This window comes from Labeo rohita, chromosome 11, assembly GCF_022985175.1.
Source record: "Labeo rohita strain BAU-BD-2019 chromosome 11, IGBB_LRoh.1.0, whole genome shotgun sequence".
NCBI classification, from domain to species: domain Eukaryota; kingdom Metazoa; phylum Chordata; class Actinopteri; order Cypriniformes; family Cyprinidae; genus Labeo; species Labeo rohita.
In genome coordinates, this window is record NC_066879.1 from 14,265,444 (window position 1) to 14,285,100 (window position 19,657).

The 19,657-nt window shown below is 31.6% G+C and overlaps 1 protein-coding gene across 3 annotated transcripts in view; it reads left to right on the plus strand.

The window, feature by feature from the left end:
- sptbn1 (spectrin, beta, non-erythrocytic 1) overlaps positions 1–19,657 on the plus strand; it is a 101,602-nt gene that overhangs the window by 59,398 nt on the left and 22,547 nt on the right. For all 3 annotated transcript variants that reach the window (XM_051123109.1, XM_051123110.1, XM_051123111.1), the window contains 13 exons: positions 4,921–5,094; positions 6,028–6,119; positions 6,197–6,277; positions 6,361–6,476; positions 6,562–6,674; positions 8,101–8,288; positions 8,372–8,489; positions 9,964–10,122; positions 10,400–10,702; positions 12,366–12,519; positions 14,694–15,564; positions 16,793–16,930; positions 18,089–18,845. In XM_051123109.1, the coding sequence (XP_050979066.1) occupies positions 4,921–5,094; positions 6,028–6,119; positions 6,197–6,277; positions 6,361–6,476; positions 6,562–6,674; positions 8,101–8,288; positions 8,372–8,489; positions 9,964–10,122; positions 10,400–10,702; positions 12,366–12,519; positions 14,694–15,564; positions 16,793–16,930; positions 18,089–18,845 (3,264 nt within the window). The remainder of the gene's footprint in view (positions 1–4,920; positions 5,095–6,027; positions 6,120–6,196; positions 6,278–6,360; positions 6,477–6,561; positions 6,675–8,100; positions 8,289–8,371; positions 8,490–9,963; positions 10,123–10,399; positions 10,703–12,365; positions 12,520–14,693; positions 15,565–16,792; positions 16,931–18,088; positions 18,846–19,657) is intronic.

Below are 19,657 nucleotides of genomic sequence, written 5' to 3' on the forward strand. Positions count from 1 at the left end.
AAACAAAAACAATAATATTTTGCAAAAGGAAAATTAAGAATAAAGTTTTTAGGATGATTATGTTTTTTTTTGCAATGTTATTCTCCATTAAGTGACAATAGAATTTGTAAAATGTAAAATATTTAAATGTAATCAATGAATGTGCCTAAATTAAGAAATGCCTCACAAGTTTTAATTTTGAGGACTGTTATTGTCACTTTATCATTTATTATCATCTATAAGTCGTAAGTTGTACGTTTCCAGGCCTTCATTCCAGACGGCCAGACGTCTCGTCCTTCAGAGTTGATCATAGTTAAACTCTAACGTCTGTGTCAACAGGTCGCGACCTTCCTTTTTAAAGCACAGTTCTGGGTCGTTAGTTAAACCATCTTAACAAGGCTGAGACTGATAAGAGGCTGAATACATAAAACCAGTTTGACAAACAAGCTTGTATTTCTGTCTTGAATAACACATAAAGTCTGTTTTGATTAGGAAGAGATGCATGAAAAAGAGCAAAGATTTTTGTAAGGGAACGAAACTTTGCAAATATAACCTTTTTTGTGTTATGTTACACATTTGTATGAAATACCATTAGGTGTCAAATTATGAAGTTATATTAGTGTTAGAAAACTTTCCTCATATCTCTCACACTTTCAGGACTGAATTGTGTGGATAAACATGAATATGTATGTCTATTGACAAACTACTGCAGCATGAAAAATTCATCACTTTTTCCGGCTGAAAGCAAAAGTTTATGCAAGTAAAATGAATTTATTTTGTTGAAAACATTTCAGAGTGATATTTATGTTGTTTTGATAAATATAAATATGCAGGTTTCATACATTTTGGAATGTTTTGAGCAATCGTGAGTTGAGCAAAGACAAAGGAATTTAATTGAATTCCATTAATTCCAGTGGGGCTAATACTGATAATTCTCAAATGATATGTTCTTATAAATTTAATACAATTATGTATTCCAATACAATTCATCATCAGTATTGAAAAAATATATAACTATTTTACATACTAGTTTGTTTGGTGTAGTTCATACATAATGTGAGTTTTTTAATTAATAATAAGGGGTAAATGCAGTAATAACATGGTAACATTCAAAACTTTGAAATGTTTTCACATTCATTTGCTGATCAGATACAATATGGTTTTAGATGGCAAATATTAAGTTACTGTTTTATAAAATAGTATGCAGATTTTTGCATTATGAGGGTAATGAATCCTGATATAGTAATGAATACTATATCAGGATTGTGTTTGTGTGTGTGAAAGAGCCACGTGTAAAAGCAGCGTTTATGTTCACACATACTTTCACTATCTCTCAAGGTTCGCGATAAGATTGTGCCAACAAAGGATACGCCTTCCTTTGAAATTTCCTGCCTTGTTCACCAAGGCCGCGAGTCACATCCTAAAATTAGCCGTTTCAGTGATCTATCACTCGAGCTTCCTCTGTCTTTTCCTGAAACGAAGGTCTTGCACTGACACAGCACGGTCGTGGTCGAAGACAGTGAAACTCATCGCTGTCTTTGGCGAGCCCTCGAAGCGAAGCTTGAATTTCAAACCCTGTCAAGCGGCCCATCTAGATTAGTTTACACAAGCGTATCGGGCAAGTCCAGAGGAAGAAGCCTTTACCCAGAATGCACCGGTACCAGCACTGACCGTGATGTGTTTGTGCTCCATTTCATTTACTATAGCAACCGTTTAATGTAGAAACATTCATAAATCTCCTTCAAGTGTGTCAACTTCCCCTTTATCTGTTTAATCAGATATAGCTGTACCCGTAATTCATCTTAAAGACAGTAAATATGACAGGGCTGCTGTCCGTGTGTTTGAATGGCTGGTTTTGTCAAGACTTGTCTTCTCAGATGCAGCAAGTTCAAGCATACAAACAAAGCACTGATTCATCGCAAACATATGCTTGATAATGAATAAAAGAGCCGTAAGCTTAAATAAAGCATGTTAACACCACTCTTTATAGTACGTTGAATTATTTTTTAGAGATTTAAAAACAACTTGAAAATCTAAGGGGGGTTCAAAAAAGCAAAAAATTCACCTTTAAAGTTGTGCAAATTAAGTTCTTTGCAGTGCATATGACTAATCAAAAATTAAGTTTTATATATTTATGGAAGGAATATATCTTTAGAAGGAAGGAATAATCCTTACTTAATATCATAATGATTTTTGGCAGAAAAGAAAAATGTATCATTTTGACCCATACAGTGTATTGTTGGCTATTGTTATAAATATACCAGTGCTACTTAAGACTGGTTTATATAGTCCAATTATTAAAATATATATTTAGAAAAAAAAATAGATTTACAAAAATATATTTAAACTTTAGATTAAGACCGTTTAATTAGTCAGTTTTATTTGTTTAAAAAAATCAAGATTTTTAATAATAAAAAATAAAATAAAATTTTGCGCATGCATACGTGTTAATTTTATTGTATTATTTATTTTATTTTTATTTAAATGTGGTGTAACATGCTATATGTAAATATAATAATATAAATAGTGTTTTTCTAAATATTTAATACTTTTTTTATTTATATTATGTGTTATATTTTTTCTGAATATTTTTATATTTTATAACCGATTTTAGAATTGGAAAATGTATTTATTTATTGAAGAAATAACTATTTAGTAAATAAAAAAAAAAATTAATTTTACATGTTGCATAATATATATGTATGTGTGTCCATTTTTATTTTATTGTTCATTTTATTTTTATTTAAATGTGGTGTAATCTGCTATATGTAAGTGTAAAGTGTTTTTCAAAATATTTAATTTTTTGCTTCTTATTGTGTTCATATTTCTGAAATTTGTATATAGTTGTTTTATATGCAATGATCTATATAAAATATGTAAATTAATATATATACTTTTTTATATATAGTCAATTTTCTGACTTTATATATAATTAGATATATCAGATATAATCAAAACAAATAATTTTTCTTTATTTTCTGTTCTTTTATAGGCTGATTGTTTTTTTTTCTTTGTCCCATTTTTCTGCCGTTTCAAGGTTTTAGTCTGCGTATTCACTAAGGCTTTGTCCTCAGCGAGCAGAAATTATTGTAATTTGGATTTTATCAGACGCCTCTGGGTCTGGGCTTTCATCTGTGATCTAATCGTGTGATTGGCTAATAGGAAAATCACTCTTGCTCCTACAGAAATCGCTGTGAAAGACAGAGCAGCATTACTGATGCAGCCGTCCAATAGAAAACTGCTGATGTCATGCTTTGCACTGCAGTCTCTGCAGTGTGTGTGTGTGTGTGTGTGTGAGGTCCTCTTACCCACTTGGAGAGGAACGTACCACCTCCACGTCTCAGAGGGAGGATGGATGTCCACCTGTCGTTCTGCCCCGCTGCCCTGCAGCTCATTAGTGAAATGCTGTCACTTCACCTTAAGCGCGTCCACTGAGGATCAGCTGGCGATTGAGCCGTCTGTCTAAGCATGATGGGATAGCCAATACTCCAGAGACAGGGGACGCCTGACCCCTGCTCTCGAGCTCATCCGTTTTATCACACAGCAGCTTTCTGTAGATTATTAATAATGTATTGTGTGCATATTTATAGATCAAAAAATATAGTGTAAAATAATATATGAAGAGTTTATTTGCAAAAACAGATTTTCAGATATTGTGTTTTTCATTGTGCATCCCAGTCAATCTCAATCAAACTGCAGGTGGGTTATTTTGATTAAGTGAAAAAAAAAAAAAATACAGCTAACTAACACAGTAAAACAATAAAAACATGAAAAGAGTTTTTGCAAATAAACTCTTTGTATGTAATTGTATAAATATTTTTTTAAAAATACAAAATATCTCTAATGTATATAGAGCTTTATTTAAAAATATTCTATTTTATATATTTATATATAAAAATATTTAATACATTATTCTAAATATTATATATATATATATATATAATAAATATTATATTTATTTTTGAATAACCTTTTTTCTATTCACTTTTGAAAATATCTCTAATATATAATATTCATTAATTAATTAAGTTTTGAATAACAATTTTTCCTACTCACTATAAAAATATCTGTTATATATATATTATATATTATATATATATAATTTTTTTTTTCTGTTTTTTTGGAAACATTTTAACTATTGCACTGTACTGTTTGATGTTTTATTTATAAGTTGACATATTCATTAATTTAAACCCATTTTTATTATTCATCTAAATAATTGTATTAATTAATTTTAATGCACATTTGTATTTATTTATTTAGCATTATTTCTTCTTCTTCTTCTTTATTTTTTCAGTTTTTGTTGTGTATTTTACAAAGTATTTATTTACTAAAGCTTTCTAAATATTATATCAATACAAGTATACACACATTTTTTTCAGGAGCTTTCTCCAGACGTGCAAAACAGCCGCTCCTCAGTTCAAAGTCTCGTCATAAACATCACCTGAAGCACAATGCTGTTTTGCAACCCGGTTACTCATTTACCCATTTCTACATGACCTAAAAATATAAAAGCTCCAGGAAACTTCATGCTTTTAATGCACATCCCTGTGTGCAAAGTTATTTTCAAGAGTTATGAAGAACTGTGGTCACTCCGGTCTTCACTTGACCTTAATGTAAAAAATAGGACAATCCCTCTTGAGGCGTTTAATATATCATATCATTTGACACGTAGCTTTTCCTGTGAGACCTTCTTTCCTTCCCAAATGTGTCAGAAAGAAAAATAGCCGATGAACCTGTCTGCAGGAGCGACGGGAACAAAAGCCACTGCATCATTAACTCATGCTGCGCTGAGTCTTACGGGTCGAGTTACTCTTTTCCACATGCAATGGAGATCTTTGTTAACCCTTGCAGCGCTCAAATAAAGATGCATTGTAAAATAAGCATGCATGCATGTTATAAAGCAGTATAATTCACACACATGTTCTGATCTCTGTGCAGCCCAAGCCGACGAAGGGCCGTATGCGAATCCACTGTCTGGAGAATGTGGACAAGGCCCTGCAGTTCCTCAAGGAGCAGCGCGTGCATCTGGAGAACATGGGATCACATGATATCGTTGACGGAAACCACCGACTCACGCTCGGACTCATCTGGACCATCATCCTCCGCTTCCAGGTACATAACATGTTCTAGATGCTACAGACCCCTCAAATGTGATCATCAACATGTGCAGGACATCCATCCTAAAATGTAAAAGTCAGCTGCATATTTTCATGTATAAAGACCCAGTTTATATGTAATTTTTTATATATATATATATATATATATATATATATATATATTATATTATGTATTCTATTAATTTTAATCTTGATTATGTATTAAAATTTATGTATTTTTTATTTATTTTTATACAGAAAATATTTAGTTTCTTTTTTTCTTACTTTAATAATAGATTTTTATTTATTTATTTATTTATTTACTAAACCATTTTTTTTATTACATTTTGATTTATTTTCATTTAGAAAATATTTAGTTTGTGTTACTTTACATTTTAACCCTTTTTTTACTATAATGCTGTATGGTTAGATGTACTTATTTTTATATTTTTATTTATATATTTATTTATTTAAACCTATTTTTATATTTTTAATCAAATTTTGATATATTTTTTATTTCTATAAACTATTTTTATTATTAATTTTATTGATAAAATATTATTAATTTTAATATTATAACATTTTTATTTATTGTAGTTTGTATTATTTTATTACTGTAGTACTGTGTTGTTAGATTGCTTTTTTATATATGTATTGATTTATTTCTTTGAATCAGTTTTTTATAATTAATTTTAATTTTTTTTTATTTTACCATTTTTATATATTTATTTATTTATTTATTAACATAGACATAGTACTCTAGTACTGTAGTTACATTTTACATTTCATTTTAAATTTTATTTTACTTTTTATTTAAAATGTTAGTTTTTCTCTGTCGTTTGAAAACCCCTGCTCTAATAGCACTATTCTCATTTTTATCACATTACGGCCAAAGAAATGCATAAACAATTCACAAAATATCCATGATGTGTTATCGTGTGTGTAACAGATCCAAGACATCAGCGTTGAGACAGAAGACAATAAAGAGAAACGCTCCGCCAAGGACGCCCTGCTCCTCTGGTGCCAGATGAAGACGGCAGGGTGGGTGCACGTCCAGAATAAAGACACAAACGCATTCAAGTTCTTGATATCTGACAGTTCTGGTTTGTGTTTCACAGATATCCAAATGTCAACATCCACAACTTCACCACCAGCTGGCGCGATGGAATGGCTTTCAATGCCCTCATTCACAAACACAGGTACCAATTTCAGTCCACTTGCATCAAAATTATTGTTTTGCACACTTAATATTCTTAATTTTCAATTCCTGTAATGTTTCCAGGCCAGACCTGATTGATTTCGACAAACTGAAGAAGTCCAACGCTCACTACAACCTGCAGAACGCCTTCAACCTGGCCGAGCAACACCTGGGTCTCACCAAACTCCTCGATCCAGAAGGTAAAAGCCCATCCTGATCTCTCAGCTTCTCCATCACCGTATCTCCTTACAAAAATACACAATAACATCTGTTGTGTTTTTGCAGATATCAGCGTAGACCATCCCGATGAGAAGTCCGTCATCACTTATGTTGTCACATACTACCATTATTTCTCCAAGATGAAGGCCCTGAAGGTGGAGGGCAAACGTATCGGAAAGGTCTGAGTCTTCAAAACACCTACATGTCTAGAAAGTTCTATTATTTCAGGCGTATACATGCTATTTATTTAAGAAATATAAGATTGTAGGTTTAAATGTAAGTCTAAATACTGCTATTAAATTAAAACGTTATTAAATAAAACAAATAAGTGTAAATGTAAATACATCAGCAAGTAAATTAATTAATTAGTTTTTTTTAATACAATTTTTTATTTTAATTTAGAAAATATTTAGTTTCAATTACTTTCATTTCAATTACTTTGGTTGTAAATTTCATTTACAATGCTTTTTTTCCTGCTCTATAATACTGTTCTATTAGATGATGTATTTATTTATATTTCTGTATTTATTTAAATAATTTATAGTATTAATTTTAATAAAAATGTTTTAGTGATTTTAATATGTATATAACATTAAAATTAAGGTAATTTAATATTCAGTGTTTGTTTGAGATGTTAGTAATAGTGTCATCTTAATATTTACATAATTTCAGTTTCATCTGTTTATTGACTCAATTGACTTATTTCAGTCTTATGTGTACTGTGTATTCATTTATTTATTTATTTATTTATTTATTTTTTATTTATTTTTTTAAAGAAACCTTTTTTAATAAAGTTTTTTTTTAGATATTCCTATTAAAATGAATAAATAGTTAAAAAATAAGAAATTAATTCCTATTTATTTACTTATTTTTAAAAACAATAAGTTTAAATATTTGGATTAAAATAAATAATTTTAATTAAAAATAATTTTAAATGAAAATTTAAATAAATAAATTCTTAATATTTACATGCTTGAATTGCAAATCTTAAAATCTTAAATCTGTTTATTGACTGATTATTTTAGTCTTATGCATGCTAAGTATTTATTTATTTATTTATTTATCAGTTTTGTAAGAACAATAAGTATAAATATATGGATTAAAATAAATAATTTTAAATAAAAATGTAAATAAAGAAATAAATTCTTAATATTTACGTGATGAATTGCAAATATTAGAATCTTAAATCTGTTTATTGACTGATTATTTTATTCTTATGCATGCTAAGTATTTATTTTTATTTTAATAAAAGTATTTAATGAAATATTCATTTTATTTATTTAAATATTCCTATTAAAATAAATAAATTAAATATTAAAAAGTTAATTGTAAATAAATCTTCTGTCTTACATCGGTTTACATTCTGAACTGTAATAAGTTTAGTCTTAAGTTTATTCATATTTCTAACCATTTATAGCCACATTATACCATGTTATGTGGTGATTCTTGTGTCAGCGGAAAATGTTGTAAAATATTTGTAAATGACTCTGATGTTGCATTTAACATACAGATCTAAAACCACAACTTACCTAAAGCTTTAACTTTAACTGCTGTTTAGCTGCTTTGCTACTTTTATTGACATTCAAATCTGCTGGTCTTCACTAGGTGCTCGACAACGCCATCGAGACCGAAAAGATGATTGAGAAATATGAATCTCTGGCGTCTGATCTGCTGGAGTGGATCGAGCAAACCATCATCATCCTCAACAACCGCAAGTTTGCAAACTCTCTGGTCGGAGTCCAGCAGCAACTTCAGGCCTTCAACACCTACAGGACAGTAGAGAAACCACCCAAGTGAGTGTCTGCCAGAAAAACACACAACACATTATATTAGAACTAAAATGAACTGAACTTCATTTTCAACTCTTCCTCCACAGATTCACTGAGAAAGGCAACCTGGAAGTGCTTCTGTTTACTATTCAGAGCAAGATGAGGGCCAATAACCAGAAAGTATACATGCCACGAGAGGGCAAACTCATTTCAGACATCAACAAGGTGAGAATTACCTCATTTTCACTACGGTAGGTTTTAATTTAGGAGCTGCTGAGTTGCTTTGATCTGCCTAGGGTTTATCATTTATCCACTTACAAATAAATAGGTAACACTTTATAATAAAGTTCATTAGTTAACTGCATTAGTTTCCATGAAATAATACAATGAAACAATACTTTCACAGCATTTATTAATCATAGTTAATTTCAACATTTGATTAAAATGCATGATTAAAATCACAAGTTGTGTTTGTCAACATTAGTTAATGCACTGTGAACTTTATACATTTACATTATTTGTAATATTATATGCCCACACAAATGCATTTATAAACATATTTTTCCACTTACAAATAAATACCATGGTATTACCTTTTATTTTGCTTATTTTGGTGTATTTTTAAAGGGTAAAACTATGCTACAATCACAGTATTTTTGTAATTACACTATTTTATTTTTTATAAATTGATTTATTATATTAGATTAGATTTTGTATTTATACATTTACATTATTTGTAATGCTATATACACACAAAAACATTTATAAATAGAACTTTATTTATTTATTTATTAGATTTACTCTTTCTTAATGCGCTGGATTTTAATTTTAACTGGCTATGACAGATTATTTTTCCACTTACAAATAAATACCATGGTATTAGCTTGGTATTTAGCTCATTTTGGTGTATTTTTAAAGAGTAAAACTATGGTACAATCACAGTATTTTTGCGATTACACTTTTATTTATTATAAATTTATTTATAACTATTATATTAGGTTTTATATGTTATATTTATACATTTACATTATTTGTAATATTATATGCATACACAAAAACATTTTTAAATCGAACATATTTATGTATTCATTTATTTATTTATTAGATGTGATACCTTGGTATTTTGCTTATTTTGGTGTGTTTGTAAAGGGTAAAACTATGGTACAATCACAGTATTTTTGTAATTACACTGTTTTATTTATTATAAACTCATGTTTTATATTAGATTAGATTTTATATTTATACATTTACATTATTTGTAATATTATATACACACAAAAACATTCATAAATATGATATATTATTTATTAATTCTTATTTATTTATTTATTTGATTACCTCTTTTTCAATACATTGGATTTTAATTTTAACTGGTTAAGACAGATTATTTTTCTTCTTACAAATAAATACCATAGTATTACCTTAGTATTTTGCTTATTCTGGTGTATTAGATTGTAAAACTATGGTACTATGATTTTTTTGTAATCATTTTATTTATTATGATTTTAATAATAATAATTATGATTTTAATTTATTATAGATTTAAATTTTAACAGTATTATTTGGGTTCGATTCTGTATTTTAGAGTAAATTGCACCCGTTTTTTTTTTTTTTTTTTCATCATTATTCAGTTTTCTCAGTAAAATCTCTTGAATCTGAACGGTGACTGTGATGTGCTGAAGCTGTGGTGTTGTCGCAGGCGTGGGAGCGTCTAGAAAAGGCTGAACACGAGCGTGAGTTGGCGCTGAGGACCGAGCTGATTCGACAGGAGAAGCTGGAGCAGCTCGCCAGACGTTTCGACCGCAAAGCCGCCATGAGGGAAACCTGGCTGAGCGAGAACCAGCGCCTCGTTTCCCAGGTTCATTTGCGCTGCGTTTGCTGTATAAACAAACATGTGTCACGTCCAGCACTGCATTGTGTAAAACGCTCCCAGCCATCATTGTATGCTACTTTGTGACCCCTGGTGGTCAAACATTCAAATGACACAGTTGCTTATGCACTATTTTACATTTTAGACATTCGCAGTTCACTTATAATGTATTTACAAAAATATTTATTTATATTTTGAATTCATATTATGTCTTTAATTTATATTTTGTATACTTTATATCCTTTATTCCACTTCTTTTTTGCAGGACAATTTCGGATTCGACCTCCAGGCGGTCGAGGCAGCTACCAAAAAACACGAAGCCATCGAGACAGACATCGCGGCGTACGAAGAGCGTGTGCTAGCGGTGGTGGCCGTGGCCAGAGAGCTGGAGACGGAGAACTACCACGACATCAAGCGAATCGCCGCGCGCAAAGACAACGTGCTGCGTCTGTGGGAGTATCTGCTGGAGCTGCTGAAAGCGCGCAGACAGCGGCTGGAAATGAACCTCGGCCTGCAGCGCGTCTTCCAGGAGATGCTCTACATCATGGACTGGATGGACGAGATGAAGGTGAGCGAGGAAGACGAGGATGAAGGAATGAGCGGGAGCTAGAGAGATGCAGAGTAGTGCTCATACAGAAATAGACTTTATAAACTTAATTCTAGCTGTAGAAGTAGATTATTGTTCAGCTTTTAATATATAGTAATAATTGGAAGATATTATGATTATTTGCTTAGATTGACTTTATGCTCTATATGTTTGAGGTCCTATAGATGCAGTTCTGTATTTGCAATAATAGTAATATATATTAAACTTTTATAACAGGTTCCTTAGACCTTTTCACATCTTTTTTTATTTTTATATTATACTGTACATTTACATTATTTATAATATTTTACACACACACACACACACACATTTTTTAGGTTTTTTTTTACTTGTTATTTTATTTTTATTTATTATAAATTCATTTATTATATTAAATTAGATATTATATTTATACATTTACATTATTTGCAATATTATATACACACACACAGACAAAAACATTTATAAATATAATATATTATTTATTAATTATTATTTATTTATTTCTTTGATTACCTTTTTAGATTTAGATTTTAGATTTTAATTTTAACTGGTTACGATTCATTATTTATTAATTTACAAATAAATACCATGGTATTACCCTGGTATTTTGCTTACCTTGATGCACAGTATTGTTTGTAAATATTGTTTGGGTTAGATTCTGTATTTTAGAGTAAATTGCACCTGTTTTTTTCCCATCATTATTCAGTTTATTTATAAATATTGTATAATAAAATATTTATTTACTTTTTATTTATTAATTAATTTATTTATTTGATTACCTCTTAACATTAATTTCAGTTTTAGTAATTTTAATACTTCAACTTCAACTTATTTTATTTCAGTTAAGGCAGCATTTTTAATTTTAGATTTTTTTTTTTTTATTTCAGGCTTATTTCAGTTAACTAAAACAATTTTTAATAGTTTTAGTTTGAGTTTTAGTTAACAATAAAAACATTGTGAACACAATAAAAACACTGTTAAACTGTTTTTGTTACTTGAAATAAAGTACTTTAACTAAAATCACAAAATATATTTTTTTAAAAAACTTAAAATTTTATTTCTGCTAAATTGCCTCATTTCTCATTTTTATTTAGTTTATCTTGACGTGCTAATAAAGCTAAAACTGAAATAAAAATTAAAGCTGTATAGACAAAGGAAAAAAACTAAGAAAAATGACAAAAACACAAAATTACTGAAACAGTAAAAATTAAAATAAAATATAAAGGTCTATAAACTCAAAATATTAATAAAAGTTATAATAGTATCTCAATGATACTAAAGCAACTCATTTTTTTATAATATGTTTCTCTGACGTTTTAAAATCCATGTAGTAACTCATATTATTGATGCTTAAACCTATGTTATTGAATATTTCATAATGTTTAGAACATAGCATGATGGTAAAGCTTTTTATTTTAAATTTATTCATTTAGCAGATGCTTTTATCTGAAGCAACTTACAAATGAGGAACATCGCAAGCAATTTGTCATTGGAGCCGACAGAATTTGCGGCACACGGTGCCAACTTTCTGTATAAGCGAGATTAATACATTATCTTCAAAGCAAAGTGACTGCTAATCTAAATGATAAAGCTGTTAAGTTTCATGTCCTGATGTTGTGATGTTGTCTCTGGTTTTTCACAGATGCTGCTGCTGTCTCAAGATTACGGGAAGCATTTGCTGGGAGTGGAAGATCTGCTGCAGAAACACGCTCTGGTGGAGGCCGACATCGGCATACAGGCCGACCGCGTCAAAGCCGTCAACGCCAACGCACAGAAGTTTGCAGTGGATGAAGAGGGTAATCCTTAGTCTTTATTTCGTTAGAAACTAACTTTAGTTATTTCTGGATAATATTCATAGCAAAGAAACCATTCTTTCAGAATGACAATGAAAATATAAAATAGGGGAGACCACTTGCAGTCTGTTAGAATGGAATCAAACTAGTTTTGTGCAGTCTGGTCGTGACAGATTGGGTTCGGTTTTAGAATTGTTTTTTACTCAGAAGAAATATGTATGGTCCAGATTGGCTTTAGCAAGGTTCCCACGTTTATGGACAACCTGGAAATAACAGGCAGTTTTAACTGTGATTCGCAGGCCAGGAAAACTCAAGGAAATGTAATAAATTTTAACAGTCATGGAAAAGTCATGAACATTTTTATAGTGAATATAAATTTCTCTGGTTATGCTATAAATGAAGTCAAAACCTCATTTCAGCTGCAGGACGTTTTTTATTTGTGTGCACGCATATGTAAAATATAATTGTTTACGTTTCTGAATTCCAAGATTAGTATCAGCTTTAATATATTATTATAGTATTTATTCATATTTTGTATTAGCTTTTATGTTCTTATATCTATCTATCTATCTATCTATCTATCTTTTTTTAAACACAGTTTATTTATATTTTAATATTTATTATGAATTGTTATTACTTATACATTTTATTAGTAGTAGTAATTTTATATATTTTATTGTTATATGAAAACAAATACACTAAATGTGCTTTTTAAATTGCGTTATCTGCGTTTGTCTTTTAAAAAATATTTTTAACTTGAATTTTAAAGCACTTTTAAGTTTAAAGTAGTTTAAAAGCTTAAAGCAGTTTTAGTTTAAAAAGCTTGAAGTTTTAAAAAGTTAATTTTTTAAGTTTGTAGGACTTTATAAAGCTTGATGTAGTTGTAAGTTTGAATTTGGTTTTAAAATTCAAGATTTGAAGGCGTTTTAAGTTGTAGTTTTCAAAGTTTTAAATTTGAAGTATTTTTGAAAACTTGAATTTTAAAGCAGTTTTAAGTTTGATTTTAGTAGTTTAGCTGTCTATTAAAACTGTTTATTTATAATTTAATATTTATTATGAATTATTACTTATACATTTATATTATTATTTGTTATAGTTTATTATTATTATTATATGAAAACAAATACACTAAATGAGCATTTTTGTAAATTTACTTTTTAATGGGCATTGTAATTTTATTAGTTTTTTTATATTTGCATTTAGCTTTAATTTATCTGTTGTTTCAGTTTTAGTAAATTTAGTGCTTTTTAAACGTTAGTACTTGTATTTTAGTTAGTTGCGAAGCACGTCTAATTTTTATTTAAATGTTCATGTCTAATTTTTCTGTTTTATTTTATTTAAGCTTTATTTTAATTAACAACAACAATTTGTTAGTAGTTTCAGTTTTAATTTTAATTTTAGTTAGCAATAAAAACACTGCCTGACATAGACATCCTATCCGTAAATGTAATATATGGCTTCACATATATGTCCAAAAATGTACATATTTGTATGGTCTACAACAGGGGTGCACAACCCTGTTCCTGGAGATCTACCTTCCAACTGAACCAACTAATTAGGATCTGAAGGAGCACTTGATAATTACAGACAGGTGTGTTTGATCAGGGTTGGAACAAAACTCTGCAGGAAGGTAGATCTCTAGGAACAGGGTTGGGCACCCCTGGTCTACAATATATATGTTAATATATGAAACTGTTGCAGTTGTTGTTTGATAAGTTTCATATATGACTATTTGTTTCATATATGCAAATTTAGTGTATGTACATATATTACATTAGCATATGAGCTGATATCATCCCAAGTAAACTCACAAGTGAACTGAAATAAGCTTTAAAATACTTAAGCAATACTGCAATTGTCATAGAAATTCATTGGTCAAAAAGGAGGCAAATCCATTTTTCAAAGGCATATTTAATTGTAATTCTACAAGCTCACTGTACATAATAATAGTAAACCAGCTTGTGGAGAATAATAACAGAACTTCAGGTCAAAAGTGGCTAAAGCGTCTTAACCGACTGTCCTCTCCATCTGTTTCCCTATTTCTTTCTCTGCACTGAAAAAAACACAATTTTTACCCAGAAACTGCAAATAAATTTCAGTTGAAACATACTCCACTGATATTTTATTTCCATGTTTTTCTTGCTTCTTTAATGTAATCTTCTTCCTATCCGATGCAGGTTACAAACCCTGTGACCCTCAGGTCATCCGTGACCGCGTAGCCCACATGGAGTTCTGCTATCAGGAACTGACCCAGCTAGCAGCCGAGCGCCGCGCCCGTCTGGAAGAGTCCCGCCGCCTGTGGAAGTTCTTCTGGGAGATGGCTGAGGAAGAGGGCTGGATTCGTGAGAAAGAGCAGATCCTGTCCTCGGATGACTGCGGTAAGGATCTGACGGGTGCCGTGCGTCTATTGAGTCAACACCGCGCCCTCGAGGACGAAATGAGCGGCCGCGCCGGTCACCTCCAGCACACGGTGCGCGAAGGTCAAGCGATGGCCGACGCCGGGCACTTCGGCGAAGCTAAGATTCGTGAACGTATCGCAGACGTCCAAGCCCAGTGGGCCGCTCTGGAACAGCTGGCTGCTGTGAGGAAAAAACGCTTGGAAGAGGCTTGCAGCCTTCACCAGTTCCAGGCTGACGCAGATGACGTTGACGCCTGGACTTTGGACGCGCTTCGAATCGTCTCCACCGCTGACGTCGGCCACGATGAATTCTCCACTCAAGCTTTGGTCAAGAAACACAAAGATGCATCAGCCGAGGTCGCTAGTTATCGCCCGGTGATCGACGCCCTTCACGAACAGGCCCAGTCCCTGCCTCCCGAACAGGCGCAGGCTGCAAACGTCAACGAACGGCTGGCGGGCATCGAGGAGCGCTATAAGGAGGTCTCGGAGCTCACCAGGCTGAGGAAACAGGCCCTTCAGGACGCCCTGGCGCTCTATAAGATGTCCAGCGAGGCGGACGCATGTGAGCTCTGGATTGACGAGAAGGAGCAGTGGCTCAACAGCATGGAGATCCCAGAGAAACTGGAGGACCTTGAGGTCATTCAGCACAGGTGAGAGGTCAAGTCTGTATCTTTGGAATCGTATTTATAACACAGTTGTGGCAATTAGTTGGGACTTGCATGAGAACATCAAGCCAGACAGTTTAAAGTAGTTTAATAAGGTTGAATTTTTAAGTAGTTCTAAGTTTTGAGCTAGTTTTAAAAAAAAGTTTGGAATAGTTTAAAAAGCTTTAAATTTGAAGCAGTTTTAAGTTCGAATTAGTTCAAGGTTTGAGTTTTAAGTATTACAGTTTTAAAAATAGTAGTTTTAAAAATTTAAAGCAGTTTTAAGTTTAAAATAGTTTTAAGAAGTCAAGATTTGAAGGCGTTTTAAGTTTGACAGTTTTAAAATTTTAAAGCTGTTTGAAATTAAGTATTTTTGAAAACTTGAATTTTAAAGCAGTTTAAAGTAGTTTGGAAATATGATGTCATTTTAAAAACTAAAAGTTTAAAGGCATTTTAAGTTTGACATAGGTTTAATGGTGAAAAGCTGTGTTTTTTTGAAACCCAGATTTTAAAAATGTTAGTTTTAAAAGCTTAAAGCAGTTTCAAGTTTAAATGTTTAAATGCATTTTGAACTAGTTTTAAGTTTGAAGTAGCTTACATTTTGAAACAGTGTTAAGTTTAAATTAGTTTTAAAAATTCAAAGTTTGAAGTTTGACGTTTAAAGTAGTTTTGAATTCAAAGTGTTTTAAACACCTAAAGAAGTTTTGAGTTTAAATATTTGCATTTTGAACCAATTTTAAGTTTTGAAGTATCTTAAAAAGCTTTTATCTTAAAAATCTAGTTTTAAAAATGTGAAGCAGTTTTAAGTTTGATGTAGTTGAAAAGATTGAAGTTTGAAGCAGTTTTAAGTTTTCTATGTGGTTTCTAGAATGTTGCTGGGTGGTTGTTAGGGCGTTCTTAAATATAAAAGGTCTGAGTCGAGTTTGGCAGATGTAACTTGAAAGCTCTAGGACAAGTTAGTGTTAGAATTTTTTGTCTTAATAATAATTTTAAGTAGTAGGTCAGAATTTTCTGAAGCCTGCAGAATGAGGAGCGTTTACTGCAGCAGCTGTTCATGCTGAGTCACGCCGCTGGACAACAGCAGTACAAATAAACGTCTGAATGTTCTCTGTGGTCGATAACAGATTGAAGTCACTCTGGTGTGGTCACACATCACATTCTCCATTTCTCAAGGTCAAATTGGCCCATATTGTAAAATGTCATTCTTCATTCATTACCATTTATTACCCTCCAGGTTTGAGAGTCTGGAGCCTGAAATGAATAACCAGGCCTCGCGCGTGGCCGTTGTCAATCAGATCGCCAGGCAGCTCATACACAGCGGACACCCGAGCGAGAAAGACATCAAAGCCCAACAAGACAAACTCAACACCAGGCAAGTCACAGCACTCTGTGCTGGTGCAAAATGTATTTTTTTGTTTTGTGTCGAAAGCACAAATACATGCTGAAAGTACTAGTATAGCTGGTCACCAGTACATTTTGCTAAATACTGGTCATGGGATACTGGTAGGGCTGCACGATTTTTCTATCTATCTATAAAGTTTATATGAGTTTGTTTTGTTATATATTTATAGTACTATTTTCCTGAAACCTAAAACAAAAATGTATTTAAGAAAAAAATATTTTTTTTTTGTATTTGAAAATAAAATATTTTTTTATTTTATCTTTTTGACAGTTGCACCAAGCCTTAATTTTCAAACCAATTTTTTGATAATTGCATTACGCCATATTGTGATTTCAGTATAATAAATAAAAATATTCAAAACAAAAATAAAGAAATAAAATAATAATAATAGTAATACTTCTTAAATTACAGTACTAATATTTTTTTTTATATTGTCTTAGTGCAGTGATCAAAAATCAACAATTAAGACAGTCAAAAATAGAATAGTATAATAGTAATATTACTCATTTTGTTTCTTGTTTTTTTATTTTATTTTACTTTTATTAACATTTATTTAGTAAACCAAAATTGCTAAAATGTCTTAGTGCAGTTATCAAAAATATGGTTTGAAAATTAATTAAGACACTGCAATTTTTGTTTTTGGTTTTTACTGTAAAATAAAAAAAAATCAAGCATTTAAGAAATAACAACAATAATAATAATAATTTTATTTTTAATTACAATGATATTTTTTTTTTTGGCAGTTAATTTCTTCATTTTCAGACCATCTTTTTGATCATTTTATTATTAAGATTTAATTTTAATTTCAATCAGTCGTGCAGCCCTAGATTCACCAACAGGACTTCTTAATTAAAATATATTCAAATCGAAAAGTACTCTCAAAATATAAATTTTATCGGTTTTCTGTATTTCCTGGAAGTTAAATGTATGGCCTTGGCATTGCCAGCTCCTTTCTCTACTCACTGAAAACAACTTAACTAGCTGAACCATCCAAGCATGCTGATCAACTCCCTTCAATAGACACACTGAGCATGTCTAAACTAGCTCTTAACCAGCCTAGACCAGCTGTTTCCAGCAGGGATCCTGTAGGTAACACATGTTAAACTAAAACCTGATGCTCATCCGCAGGTGGAGTCAGTTCCGCGACCTGGTCGACCAGAAGAAAGAGTCCCTGAACTCGGCTTTGGGCGTGCAGAACTACCACCTCGACTGTAACGAGACCAAATCCTGGATCCGCGAGAAGACCAAAGTCATCGAGTCTACCCAGGAGCTGGGCAACGACCTGACGGGCGTAATGGCCCTACAACGCAAGCTCACCGGCATGGAGCGCGATCTGGCCGCCATCGAAGCCAAACTGGGCGACCTCCGCGGCGAGGCGGAACGCTTGGCCGGCGAACATCCCGACCAGGCCAAAGCCATCACGGGACGGCTGGCGGAGATCACCGCCGTTTGGGAGGAGATGAAAGAAACCCTACGAAACCGTGAGGCGTCTCTCGGGGAAGCCAGCAAGCTCCAGCAGTTCCTCCGCGAGCTGGACGATTTCCAGTCCTGGCTTTCCCGCACGCAGACGGCCATCGCGTCCGAGGACATGCCGAATACGCTAGCCGAGGCCGAGAAGCTTCTGGCCCAACACGAAGGCATCAAGAACGAGATTAACAACTACGAAGAAGACTACCAGAAGATGAGGGACATGGGCGAGATGGTGACGCAGGGACAAACGGACGCTCAGTACATGTTCCTGAGACAAAGGCTTCAGGCTCTGGATACCGGATGGAACGAGCTCCACAAGATGTGGGAGAACAGGCAGAACCTCCTGTCGCAGTCTCACGCCTATCAGATCTTCCTCAGAGACACCAAACAAGCCGAGGCCTTCCTCAACAACCAGGTAACTTGGTTCAACACCAGTATACTCTGAATATAAGGTCATTTTTTGGCATTGATGGTTCCATGAAGAACTTTTAACATCCATGGAACCATGAAAAGTTCTTATTCAGATGTTCTTCACACTAGGAAAAAATACTTCTTTTAAGAACTGAAAGGTTCTTTGGAAAACCAAAAATGGTTCTTTGGTTGTAAAATAAAAATGTGGTGTTTAAGAAAAAATATTTTAAATGATAATACTAATATTTCTTTTCATTTTTCATTTTCAACCATTTTTATAATAATTGCACTAAGCCATAATGCAATTTCCGTTACTAAAAAAAAAAAAAAAAACAAAATAAGAGATTTTGCTATTGTTATATTTACAATAAAATTAAAATAATAAAATGAGTATTTAATACTAATAATAGTATTTAGAATTACAGTACCATTTTTTTATTACACTTTTTGTGATTTTGTGCCATATTATGATTTTGTTTTACTAAATAAAAATATTTAAAGAGAAAATTTATTATTTTAGTATTTCACAGTAAAATAAAAAATAAAGTATTTAAGACATTTCGGTTTACTAAATAAAAATATTAAAACAAAATAAGAGATTTTACTATTCTATATATTTCACACTAAAATTAAAAAATGAGTACTTAATAGTAATAATAGTATTTACAATTACAATACTATTTTTTAATAATTAAACTTATTGTGATTGTGTTTTACTAAATAAAAATGTTAAAAATATGTTTATTATTGTAATATTTTACAGTAAAATATATTATTATATAATTATATAAAAAATATAATTATTTAAGAAATTTG